At 39.0% G+C, this 13,984-nt stretch overlaps 1 protein-coding gene across 4 annotated transcripts in view; it reads left to right on the top strand.

Annotated features, from left to right (window-relative positions):
- Nucleotides 1-13,984, top strand: part of PATJ (PATJ crumbs cell polarity complex component) — a 391,357-nt gene that overhangs the window by 49,076 nt on the left and 328,297 nt on the right. For all 4 annotated transcript variants that reach the window (XM_077768086.1, XM_077768084.1, XM_077768085.1 and 1 more), the window contains 2 exons: nucleotides 5,648-5,782; nucleotides 12,312-12,473. In XM_077768086.1, coding sequence (XP_077624212.1) covers nucleotides 5,648-5,782; nucleotides 12,312-12,473 — 297 coding nt within the window. The remainder of the gene's footprint in view (nucleotides 1-5,647; nucleotides 5,783-12,311; nucleotides 12,474-13,984) is intronic.

The raw sequence follows: 13,984 nt of genomic DNA on the forward strand, positions 1-13,984 counted from the left end.
TCATGAGATTGAGCCCCACACTGGGCTCTGTGTGGACAGCATGGAGCCTGTTTGAGATTCTCTCTCGCCTTCTTTATGCCCCTACCCCAAACACTCTTTAAAAATGAACATTTGGAAAAAATATTTTTTCTCCCTTATTTCTCAGATACATTATTGGTCAGCAACTGTTTTCTTCTTTCCAATTTTAATATGTGGAAATAGTGCCAGGCAGATCAAAGGACTAGTCCAAGATCACATGCAGCTAGTAAGTGGCAAAATTAGGAAACAACTCAAGGGTTACCTGGCTTCTACACCTGTGCTGTTCTTTTTTCTTTTGAATACATAATAAATACATATGACCTAAAATTAAAGGGTGTCTGGGTGGTTCAGTTGGTTTTGAGTTCAACTTCAGCTGAGGTCATGATCTCACGGTTGGTGAGGTTGAGCCCCACGTCAGGCTTGTTGCTGTCAGTGCACAGCCTACTACAGATTCTCTGTCCCACTCTGTCTCTCAAAAATAAATAAAATATTAGAAAAAAGACCAAAAATTAAAAAGTTGCATAAGTATATACTGTAAAAAGTAAGTTTCTCTCCCATCCCAGCCCCCTTATTCTTCTCTGCAGAGACAACTACTGTTTCGAGTCTCGTGTGTGATTTTATATTTTGCTGGTCTCTTTTTTGAGTTGGGAGCACATGTCACAGAATCTAGTACTATAGTCACTTTGGTGCCCTCTCGGGTAGGTGGCCTATCAGACACAGGAGCTTTTTCAAAATACACATGTCCTATTTTGTTCCTCCTGACCAGTATTCTAATTCTGTAGTTTGTGGTGAGGTCCCTAAGGGAAATTGTGATTCCTTCCTTGCCTCCACTAAGAATTACTGTTCGGCTATTGCTAAAAGGCTTTTCATTCGTTCAAGGAAGGGGATGGTACTTCCTCAATACAGATGAAGATTTATTGGGAGGATGGCATTTGAAGTATATTCTGAAGAATGGGTTTGGGGAAATAACTGGAGATTCCAGATGGAGGAAATACCAACAACAAAGGTAGAACAAGAGTCGTAAGTGCAGTGTTAGATCAGGTGTCAAAAGCTCAACTGTCATGTGAGCTAGGCAGGTAACATCAATATTTAAAATGATAACTGCCAAACAAAATGATAAATGCCAGTTGCTTCTTGATGTTGATGTTAGGCAACTTGGAAAGAACCTTTCTGTACAAAAGAGTGCATAGTGTATATTTTTTAATATTTAGAATTAAAATTTTAGATGGGTAGAAGCTTTAATGCTATGTTCCACTGATAGTTTGAAAATTGCAGCTTCAGGGGCACCTGGATGACTCAGTCGGTTAAGCGTCCAACTTCGGCTCAGGTCATGATCTCACGGTTCGTGGGTTCCAGGCCTACAGCAGGCTCTGTGGTGACAGCGAACTAAGAGCCTGGGGTCTGTTTCGGATTCTGTCTCCTCTCTCTGGTCCCCCTTCCCCCTACACTCATGCTCTGTCTCCCTCTGTCTCAAAAATAAATAAACTATAAAATATTTTTAAAAATTGCAGCTTCATTCTTAGAAAGTTTGTTTTTTATTTATGGTAAATTTAGTAATTCTTTCCCACTTTTATTATTTTTTTAATTAAAAAAAATTTTTTAAGTTTATTTATTTATTTTTTAGACAGAGCACAAGCAGGGCAGGGACAGAGAGAAAAGGAGACAGAGAACCCCAAGCAGGCTAAGCACTGTCAGTGGGGCTCACACCCATGAACCTTGAGATCATGGCCTGAGCCATGCTTAACCACTTAAGAGCTGACACTTAACCAACTGAAGTACTTACGTGCCCCTCCCTCTAACTTTTAAACATAAAGGGCATTTAACATCTTAAAAAAAATTTTTTTTTTATGTTTTATTTATCTCAGAGAGGGAGAGAGAAAGAGAGAGCATGAGCAGGGGACGGTCAGAGAGAGAGAGAGAGAGAGAGAGATACAGAATCTGAAACAGGCTCCAGTCTCTGAGCTGGCTGTCAGCATAGAGCCCGACGCGGGGCTCGAACCCACAAACCAATGAGATCATGACCTGAGCTGGAGTCGGACGGTTAACCAGCTGTAATATACATCTTCAGTGTATATTTGTGTATGTGTGTGCATGCGCACGTGTGTGTGTGTATGTGTGAGAGAGAGAGGGAGAGGGAGAGGTGGGGAGGGAGACAGACAGACAGACAAGAACCAATCATGAGGTTCTTTTTGTCCTGTTTTATTTTGAGTTCAGCTTTTTTGGAAGCATCCTCCCCCATCCTACTGACATATCTATTCGTCTCCAGAAGGGTTTCTTCCCCTGAAGCAACATCATTTATATTCCCACTTGAGCACTCTTATATCTTGTTTTCAGGTCCTAAAGTAGAGCTTTTAGCAAATGAATAACCTGTGGTTTGCTTTGTGACAGGTCCCTCCACTCACAAGCTGAAGGGCTCTAGCTTGCTTGGTCTCATTTGATTTTCATCATTCTAGCACTGACAGTAAATCACACACCAGTCATACTTTTCCTTGGATATATTTCCTTGTATCCTTTACTTGTCATATCAGGATCATGAAAATCCTGCTGCTCATTAACTTTGCCAATTTAAATAGGACCCCCCTTGCAAAGCACATTGAATAAGCATCAATAAAGCATAACATGTGATGTGCGTGAAGGCATCAATCATCTGTCTGTTGCACCCACTTCTGTCATTTTAGCACTTTCTGCTCTCTTAAGAACTCAGAATACCAAAGGGGTGGACAACTGAAAGACAGATGAAACGGTTGATTTGTTTAGTTGCTAAATCCAGCTGGGACAGGTAATTAAACAGTCCCGCTCCCACAGAGAAGCCTGCAGCAATGTAACATGAAGTCTTAAAAACCCAGCTGTACTCAGATTTAGATTCAGAACTAATATTAGGTAGGCTTCTTTCAGATTGACAGATTTCGTAAACATCATTTCTGGTTTATTTGTTCAGCGTGATTAAAGATGGGGCATGTGTGTTTTGCTCGTGGTTTAAGTTTCTAGGGAGCATGTGTCATTTATAGATATCTGCAAGAATAGCCTAGAAGGGCACAGTCCTGTATCCAGAAGGTGAGGGATTCCATACGCAGCCCTCTGTGGCGATGTCCAGACTAGATTGTAGATCGACGGTATGCTGGTAAATGTCTAGCTCTCAAAACAAAAATTAAAGAGCAGCCCAAATTTATAGCATTTACCAGTATCCGTGATGTTAATAGTCCCACCATAGCAGATTTCAAGCCACCAAAATGACATCACTGACTACTGAGCTCCGAAACGATTCACAGGAGTACTTGGTTGTTTCTGATTTCTCCGTGGGAAGAGGACTATTTAACTACCTTGCCCACGTTCATTTTGTAACTCAACAAATCCACCTTTTCATCTGTCTCTCTCAGTTGGTCATCCCTTCAGGATTTTCTAAGTTTTTTTTAATTTATTTTTTAATTTATATTCTAGTTAGCATATAGAGCAGTAAAGATTTCAGAGTAGAATCCAGTGATTCATCTCCTATGTATAACACCCACTGCTCATCCCACAAGTGTCTTCCTTAATGCCCTTTGTTTATTTAGCCCATCCCCCCACCCACAACCCCTCCAGCAACCTTGTTTGCTCTCCAGAGTCTCCTGTTTTGTCCCCCTTCCTGTTTTTATTTTTCTTCCCTTCCCTTATGTTCCTTTGTTCTAAGTTTTTAGATAGTATTTCCACTGTACATGTATAACAGATAGAAGTCTCTTAAATGAGCTAAAGGGTGGTAAAAATAATTAGGAAGTGATGGATTTTGAGTCCTTATAACATTTATTTTTAATATTATTTAATTGTAGTTGTATAAAATTTTTAATAACTGGCTTGCAAAATTCCTGAAAATTGAACAATTTGTTCTTGCAAGTAGTCTTTACACCGTAGAGATGACCCATGGGTGGACCCACTGACCACTCTCTGGTCACTCAGTGCACTCTCTGCACTGGTATTTGCCTTATAAACAAAGTGAGAGAGTTGGCAGTTTCTTATTACAGAAAGATTTCTTTGAGAGTTTTTATTAACTTTTTACTACTAAAGAAAACGCTACAAAAACACACACACACACACACACTAATAATAAGGAAACTGATGTCTTCTTCCTGTTGGAGATGCGGGATTTGGTACAACGAATAGACAGGAGGCTGAGGTGGCCGCGGTGAGAAATAAAGAAATCACAGACAGGGAATAAGAGTAAAAACCATTTAATGTTCTATTTAGAGTGCTAGAACATCTTATTGCCAGAGATGGCAATAAGTAGATCCTGAAGTGCTTGGTGGTCAAGAGCACTTAATTTTCAGAAAATCAGCCCAGGGCCGGAAGTCCCTCGTGCTTGTTTTAAGTCCTTGAGTGTAGTGTGCTACACTGCTTGCCAGTTCACATTCGTCTGTGTGTATATAGTGGGAGGGAAATGAGCCCCAAGTGGTGTCTGAAGAGAGGCCTGTAGAACTCTGGGGAGTCAGAGCAGATGACTGCAGGGAGGTGACAAACTCAGAGATAAGGGATCACAGAGAACAGGAAATATGAAGGAAAGAGCCATGTGATGGGTGTATTGCCAAGTTCCATAGGGTTTTCTCCTTATCAAATATACAGATGGAGGTGGGCTCATATTTTAAGAGAAATAGACTATTGATACAGGAAATATAAATCATAATTAGTACCATTTACCACATTTGAGTTTATACAGGCACAATGAGAAATCATTAGCTCCATCTTTAAAAGACAAGGGAGTGGATTTGGTGAGTGCCTTTTTGATCTTTACAGCCAATAGCACTGAGTCTCATCTCTTAGACATTGGTTAGAATTTCTTAACCTCTGACTCCTCCGAGCCCATATGAATTCTTTTAAGCCAGCATCATCAATCTTAGGATGGAATAATGATTGCCTTCCTCATTACATATCTACCCTTCCCTAACTGGAAATTGTTCTCACTTAAGTTGGTGAAAAGGAAAAGGAGTTCTTTTTTTAAATTTTTTTATTTTCTTTTTTTGCTTTTGTTTATGGAAAAGGAGTTCTTGAGTGAAGTGCCATTTTTCACAGATTAGCTCAAAAAAACATTTTATGAACCCATGTTTTTTTTAGTGCCCGGTACTATTGTAGGCGCTGAGGTTATTGAGAGAGCATATAGACTTTGCACTTAACCAGGGGGAGCAATCAAGAAAATCGAAATTATAAACACCATAGGTTGTGAGCTCTGATAGAAATGTGTATGAGGTGGTCTTAGACCCCACACAGAGGCACATTAACTTAGATTTTAGGAAGAGCTTCCTGGAAGTGATACTCATACTGGAAGTGGGAGTGCAAATTAGGTAATAAAGAGGAACTAGAATATTCTGGGCGATGGGAAGCCCTGAAGAAATGTGAGGCATGGAATGCATACTGGAAACTATAGAAGGTTTGGAATGGCTGTTGCTTCAAACTGAAGGACTTATAGGTCTGTCTCTCCACTCCTAGGGAATCTGAAAGGAGAAGAGTAAGAAGAAGCAAACTTTATTGGTGACTAGTTTTCTCATTATTGTCCTCTACCGGGATCTTGGTGATCTGATTCAAGAGTGTCAAAATAACACTTGACAGAGGGATTAACAGTTGGATATTGTCATGTTTGATGTTAGTGCTTTGTGTTTTGCTACAGCTGCTGCCCATTCACACTCTGAGGCTTGGCATGGAAGTGGATTCCTTTGATGGGCATCATTATATATCTTCAATTGTTCCAGGTGGTCCTGTTGATACACTGAACCTTCTGCAGCCAGAGGATGAGCTTCTTGAGGTAAAATCTCTGAGAGATAAAAGACACAGGACAGGAATTTCTAAGTTGTAGGAAAATGTATTTTTACCAGAACTTCACTGAATTACGTTACTGCCAACATAACGTGACCTACTTAGATCAAAAACTGCTTGGGGACCGTTGTTAACAATACTGTGTTGTATACTTGAAAAATTGCTATGAGAGTAGATCTTCATATTCTCACCACACATACATGAAATGGTAACTATGTGAGGTGATGGATGTGTTAACTAACCTTATTGCAGTAACAGTTCTTAATATAGGTGTATGTCAAATCATCCCACTGTACACTTTCTTTTTTTTTTTTTAATGTTTTATTTCTGAGAGAGAGAGAGAGAGGCAGCGTGAGAAGGGGAGGGTCATAGAGAGGGAGATATAGAATCCGAAACAGGCTCCAGGCTCTAAGCTGGCAGTCAGCACAGAGCCCGACGCGGGGCTTGAACCCACGAACTGTGAGTTCATGACCTGAGCTGAAGTCAGACGCTTAACCAACTGAGCCATCCAGGTGCCCCCGCACTGTACACTTTCAATTCACACAGTGTTCTATGTCAATTCTATCTCAGTAAAACTGGAAAAAATGAAATAAAATGAAGGCAAAGAAAAGTACAGGCTATGTAATGACAGCTCATTTTCCCTGTCTTTTGGAAACCCTGAGATGTCCTTCTAAGTGCTTATTTAAGTGATTGAGAAAAAAGGTAATGGCCTGTTTTAGATTGATAGCATAATTTCTTTGTTTTAGCAAAATTCTTTTTAAGATTTAAATCCCTATACCTTGTTTGCAACATGTGATCCCATTCATTTGCAGGATTTGGTTATTTCTTTTTTTTTAAAAATGTTTTACTTATTTCTGAGAGAGAGAGAGACAGCATGAGCAGGGGAGGGTCAGAGAGAGAGGGAGATACAGAATCTGAAGCAGACTCCAGGCTCTGAGCTAGCTGTCAGCACAGAGCCCGACGCAGGGCTCGAGCCCATGAACCGTGAGATCATGACCTGAGCCAAAGTCAGACACTCAACCAACTAAGCCACCCAGGCGCCCCAGTATTTGGTTATTTCTAATAAGAATTAGGCTAGCCAGCTGACCTCAAGCTTACTTATTACTGACTGGTATTCAGATGGTCTCCTTGGGATTTGCTCACACAACATGGCCGCCTCAGTGGGCTCACTCAGCAACCCCCCCTCCCTCCCCGCCCCATCTTCATTTAGAGCAGTTCTAGAGCACTTCTGCTTTGGCATCACTTTCTTGAGATACTTTGTTAAATTGGACAGTTCTAGAAGTAATACAAAAAACCAAAGAATATTGAATCCCATAATTCTGTGGACAAGAAAATAAGGCATTGATTATATCCAACTTTATACACTCCATCAGGATGACTTCTGTTCCTGTTTTGTAACTCTCATTTCATTTTTTTTCAAATAAAGCACACTACTTCCTAAGCTCCAAAAAAAAATTGGCGGGGGGTGGGGGGGAGGCAGGGAGGATGTGAGGAATGGTCACACTTAGAGAAGGCTGGGTAGAAGAGGGTTCTCCCTAGAGTTAGAAACCACAAGAAGTCCTCAGTTGAGTTTAATAGAATCAACCTTGTAGCCTTAGCCAAGATTAGACTCCCATGGGCCTTGATTTTAGAGATTTCTTTCTAAAGTTTATATTTATGCAAAGTGAGATGACAAGCGTAGCAAATAAGTTTTATTGTTGGGTGCAACTGCATTTTTTAGCAGTGTCTGGCCACCTAGAGAAGAATGTTGAGAAGTCTGGCCTGACTTTTGAGGTCAGGGGGACAACTTTTACGACTGGTGTGTTAAATTCTGTCATAAGCATGGGAGGGCGAGATGTTGGAGTCCTGTTTTAAGATATAGTAAGTTGCAGGGCACCCGGGTGGCTCAGTTGATTAAGCATCTGACTTCCTCTCAGGTCATGATCTTGCAGTTTATGAGCCTGAGCCCTGCGTCAGGTTCCTGCTGTCAGCACAGAGCCCACTTCAGATCCTCTGTCCCCCTTTTCCTCTGCCCCTCCCCCATGTGTGTGCACTCTCTCTCTCCTTCTCAAAATAAATAAACTTTAAAAAAAAAAAAGATGTAGTAAGTTGATTATTTTTAGAAGTGTTCACGTCATCATACTGAGATGCTTACTGCAGATTAACGCCCTTAGGTTTTACTTACATGACTCAGGGTTTTTTTGTTCTTTGTTTATTGTTTTGGTTTTGGTACTGAGGTCTTATCTTTCTCTTCTGATTGTCCAGGCACATAGTATATAGCTTTATGGATACACACATGATAATCTGGAGATGGAGACCATTTCTCTAATATGAAGTAGGGTTTTTTTTTGTTTTTGTTTTATTTTATTTTTTAATTTATTTTAAGAGAGAGAGTGTGTCTGAGTGGGGAGAGGCAGAAAGAGGGGGGCGATGAGAAAATCCCAAGCAGGCTCTGTGTTGTCAATGCAGAGCTGGACATGGGGCTTTATCTCATAAACCATGAGCTCATGACCTGACCCAAAACCAAGAGTCAACTGCTTAACCAACTGAGCCACCCAGGTGCCCCTATAATATGTAGTTTTTAAGTATTGAGAAATGAGATATTTTTGTGTGGAGAGAAGTGGAATTAGTAAAAACTAGTATGATGCTCTCTTTTTTGTGAGAAATATACATATGTTGTACACCTGAAACTAATGTTGTACATCAACTAAAACTTAAAAATTTTTATTTCCATTGTAGTTAACATACCGTGTTCTGTCAACTACAATTTAAAAATATATATATATTACTTTTTCTCCAGGAAAAAAATATACCTATATTAAAAAAATATACCTATATAACATAAAATTGCCATTTTAACCATTTTTAGTGTACAATTCAGTGGCATTAAGTATGATTCACTATTAGTATATGGTAGGTGATAAATATTGGCAAGTATAGAGCAAGTGTACAGGATCCCAGCTGTCAACTGAGTCCTCTGAGCTTTAGCGAGGATTATAATCCCATGGGCCTTCCATAATTAATTCTTAAGTATAGTTTTCTAGTGAAAAACTGGAGATAGGAAATGAAAGGTTTGAAGTCAGAAGAGCTGTTTCTGGTTTTGAATTTGCCATAGCTTCACAACGTGCCCTTTGATATGTCAACTTTTTTGAGAATTGTTTCTTTCATCAATAGATGCCTACCTCACCATGTTTTTGTGAGGATCTAACAGAAAATTTTCCATGTAAACTTTTTTTAAAAAACAATGTTTTATTAGTTTCAGGTGCACAATATAGTGATTCAACAATTCATACATCACTCAGTGCTCATCAAGACAAGTGCACTCCTTAATCCCTTTCACCTATTTAACCCATCCCCCACCTACCTCCCCTCTGGTAACCATCAGTTCTCTATATTTAAGTGTCTCTTTCTTGGGACACCTGGGTGGCTCAGTGAGTTGAGCATCTGACTTCAGCTCAGATCATGATCTTACAGTTTGTGAGTTTGAGCCTCGCGTCAGGCTCAGATGCGGACAGCTGACAGCTCAGAGCCTGGAGTGTGCTTTGGATTCTCTGTCTTCCTCTCTGCCCCTCTCCCGCTCATGCTCGCTTATTTGCTTTCTCTCAAAAGTAAAAAAACATTAAAAAAAATTTTTTTTAAAGAGTCTCTTTCTTGAGTTCTCTTTTTTTCCTCTTAGCTCTTTTGTTCCTTAAATTCCATGTGAGCGAAATCATATAGTACTTGTCTTTCTCTGATTGACTTGTTTTGCTTAGCATTATACTCTCTAGCTCCAACCATGTCATTACATAAGATTTCATTCTTTTTTTATGGCTGAGTAATATTCCATTGTATATATACCACATCTTTATAAATCGGTCAATGGACATTTGGGTTGCTTCTATAATTTGGCTGTTGTAAGTATTGCTGTAAACATAGGGGTAGCTGTATACCTTTGAATTAGTGTTTTTGTATTCTTTGGGTAAATACCCAGTAGTACGATTGTTAGATTCTAGGGTAATCCTATTTTTAACTTTTTGAGGAACTTTCATACTGTTTTCCACAGTGGTTACATTCATCCATGTAAACTTTAAGCATAATCTCCTGGTGAGATCTTGGCAGCATTATCACTGTGAAAAGGCATAAACAATCTTTATGGGATAAGATGAATGGGGATTGAATGAGGTAATGTAATAGGACAATACTTATACAGTATTATGTACTCTGCAAATGTGTATGTGTGTGTGTTTTCTAATCACAAAGTCTGAATAATTGAGACTTGACAGCACTTAAGAGGGTCTCAAGTTGGAGGGCCTAGAGAAATACTGTGAACTCTAAAATAAAAGTTGGCTTACCCTGAATAACCAAATATAGAAATAAAACCTTTCTAAAGTTAGCCAATAAACTCTTGAACTTTGTGTGTGTGTGTGTGTGTGTGTGTGTGTGTGTGTAGTGTAGTGCACTCCTTAGAGCTTAAAACCAGAAACACAAATATGCTTTGGGGTTAGAACATTGTGCCAAGTCTCGGCCCAGAGCAGCTATTTACAGCAGCCATAAATCCTCTTAGATAGGAATTGGTAATGGGAAATGTGACCAATCCCTTTAGCACTGGAGAGTAGTGAGGAGGACTACCAGGCACTGCTATAATAATTGGAGACTATTCAAATGAATAAATAATGAGCTAAATAAATATTTAAATGTACTCCAAGATTAAAACCTGAAAAGTGATTTTCTAATTTGTTGAAGAAATGTGAAACACAAACTAATACTTGTATATGGGTAAAATTCCTGCTTTGGTTCTATCTGCTTGTTTTATTTTCAGTACAGGGTACTACCCACTTGCGTGATCTTAGAACTTTCTGTGTTTGTGGCACCAGTTGACACCAGGGACATGATATGACCCATGAAGGTTGACTTTCAGTTCTTCCAGGGAAAAGCCTTTATCAGCTCTTGAACTTTCTGTCCCCTGGATCCCTTTCATCAGTCATAAAGTCTTGGGAGACGGTATTTATTTTCCTACCAGGGCTAGCTCCCCAAAGCACATATGGGTCTCTTTATTATGTGGTGATTTCTCTGTAAATAATTAAGAGGCAGAGCAATGGGCATCTGGCCTGATCACTAAGTGCTTGTATGCTGCAGGCCTGAGAGTGGCTCCCAGGGATAGTTGACTTGGGGCTCAGGCCACTGCTGATGATATGGTTCCAGCAGCTCACAGTGTCGTATTGTCTGAGAATGACAGATTTGTGCAGTGGTTTCTTCTCCCAGGAAGTCAGCCCCTCCAGTTATGTGAACATTAGCACTGTACCTGTCAGAAATTAATGCCAGACCAGAAATATCTTTAAAACTAATAATGCCACTGAACCTTCCCAGGTAGGTAGGAGTCAGATGTGAAAAGATGATTTGGTGCCTGGATTGTGTTCATGCTTCAGCTTTTGGGGAATAGCAGATAGGTCAGCTTTTAGTGACATTGAGTCAGAACTGGTAGAGCTCCTGGAGCTTAAGTCATATATATAAAAGGTTAGAGTAGTTTATATTCTAAATAATCTTTGATGTAAAACATTGTGACTGTACACTAAAATAGGAAATTTAGATAATTTTTTGGTGAGAAGCTCCAAGCATTAGTAAGGAGTAGTTGGTTATCTTTTTATTCTTTTAAACATATGGTTTACACAGGGGCACCTGGGTGGCTCAGTTAGTGAAGCGTCTGACTTCATCTCGGGTCATGATCTCACAGTCTGTGAGTTCAAGTCGGTCTCTGTGTTAACAGCTGGGAGCCTGGAACCTGATTCAGATCCTGTGTTTCTCTGTCTCTTCCCCTCCCCCGCTTGTGCTCTGTCTCTTTCTTTCTCTCAAAAATAAACTTAAAAAATAAAAACTTATATGGGACACACATAAAGCAATTGGAAAACTGACATAGCTGTACTTGATGGCTATGTGTAAGAATAGAATAGAGGCACACTTACATGTGTTTCTTTTTGATAGACAGGATTTTTCTAGGATGATATTAAGAGTTTATGGCATATGGGAAAAAATTGTGGACTGATGCTAAATTTTGACAGCTGAGTATCCTAGATTTTGTAACTTACACATTATAAGTGAGCAGGTTTTAATTTTAGCCTTAAAAGTTAGTGTTAAAATCTATTAATGGTATTTTTATGAAATGAAAGAGCACAAAGAGACAGTCTTAGGTTATCAATGGTGTTTATTGTTTAAAGAAAGATGTGTAAATGAGAGGATTCAATATTGGAGTCTAGAAAAGAGAAACCATAGAGGTGTGAAAAATTAGGCACATCGCTTGTAATCTTCACACATCTTTGTTCACTGAAATTCAGTAAAGGTTTAGCCTTAATTTTTATTAATTTAGTTTTGTACATTTATGCATTAGTTTTATGCATTTAGTTGCTACTAAAATAATGTGACTACACTTAAGCCCTTTGTTCACAGGGAAAAAAACAATAATCCTCTTTTGTTTTGGGTTCTTTTTTGATAGATTGATATAAGCATGCAACTTTGGTGTATTCATTGGGGCCTCCTCAGTTCTGACTTACCCCTTGACTTTCTAGGTCAATGGTGTGCAGCTGTACGGGAAATCTCGTCGAGAAGCAGTCTCCTTTCTCAAAGAAGTGCCTCCTCCCTTTACCTTGGTTTGCTGTCGACGACTGTTTGATGATGAAGCCTCTGTAGATGAACCAAGGACCACTGAAGCCTCTCTTCCTAAGACAGAGGTACTAACTGAATATGGGTCCCATATTCAGTTCCCATAGGAATGCCTATTCATCAAGGATGCCCTGGAGAGTGTATTTGCATTTGAAGGGCGGGGAGAAATTTCCTTCCTCTTTTATTTGACTAAAGTAGTGCTCAAAGGCAGTAATGCATAGCTTTCCAAACTGTTACTTTTCATTTAAAATCATAAAACATTTTTTCTTCCTTTTTTTTTTTTAACTTGAAATGGTGGAGATACTAAGGTGCATGCACTTNCGTCTGGTAAGCAGGTGCCTAATTCATGAATTTGCTAATGGTCTTCCATAATATGGACAGATTAAGTGATAGCACTGTGTAACCATTTTGTTTCAACTTTATTTAATTATTTTATTTATTTAAAAAAATTTTAATGTTGGTGCACCTAGGAGGCTCCGTCGATTAAGCGTCTGACTTAGGCTCAGGTCATGATCTCACAGTCTGTGAGTTCAAGCCCTGCATCAAGCTCTGTGCTGATAGTTGAGAGCCTGCAGCCTGCTTCAGATTCTGTGTCTCCCTCTCTTTCTGCCCCACCCTAACTCACGCGCTCTCTCTCTCTCTCTCTCTCTCAAAAATAAACACTAAAAAAAATTTTTTTAACGTTAATTTTGAGAGAGAAACAATGTGAGTGGGGAAGGGGCAGAGAGAGAGGAAGACAGAATTCGAAGCAGGCTCCAGGCTCTGAGCTATCAGCACATAGCCTGACGCGGGGTTTGAACTCAAGAACCATGAGATCATGACCTGAGCTGAAGTCAGACGCTTAACTGACTGAGCCACCCAGGTGCTCTGGCAGTAATTAATTTATTGATTTTTGAGGCTAAGAGCAGAAAATAGTTTATATTCAGATAATGCTATTAGTGCCCAAAAGTCTATTCCTATTTCTTCTGTCAGTTTTAATCTTCTTTATGAGAAAACTTGAGTTTATAAATAGAAGAAATTGAGGATTTTAATTTTTGCTATTTTAGGTGAATGCTATTAATAGTGCATAGTATTCATTAACTTGTGGAAGTCCAGTATCTTCATGTTCTTATTAGGTGATTAGTTCATAGACTTTAGGATATAGAATTAGAATAGGTATCAACATAACTTTAATATATAGTAGGACATACATTAGTAATATTAAAACATCAATTATAAACCTATACTATTTCCAGAATGTAAGACATGGAGGATACAGTATAAACTTTATGCTCAAGGGCTCTCATAACACAGACACCAATATCTGCGTTTCTTTTTTTGTTATTATTTTTGTCTTTTTTTTTTTTTTTTTTTTTTTTTTAGTTGTNTCCCAGTTTAACTCAGTTCATCTTAAGTTTAAGATGTTGATGAGTATTAAATATCTAATGGACTTCCTTTTTTCAGAGCCTTAAAAATATGAAGATCTATGACCAGTTTTGAAGTGAGTAAAAATTGCTGTAAAAGCCTTCAGAAGGTCAGAGAAGAAAATAAATTTTTCTGTGCTCTTGGGACTCTTTTTTTCTTTTTTCTTTTTTTATAA

The sequence above is a fragment of the Crocuta crocuta genome, unplaced genomic scaffold (genome assembly GCF_008692635.1).
Source record: "Crocuta crocuta isolate KB4526 unplaced genomic scaffold, BGI_CrCroc_1.0 scaffold85, whole genome shotgun sequence".
Lineage (NCBI taxonomy): Eukaryota > Metazoa > Chordata > Mammalia > Carnivora > Hyaenidae > Crocuta > Crocuta crocuta.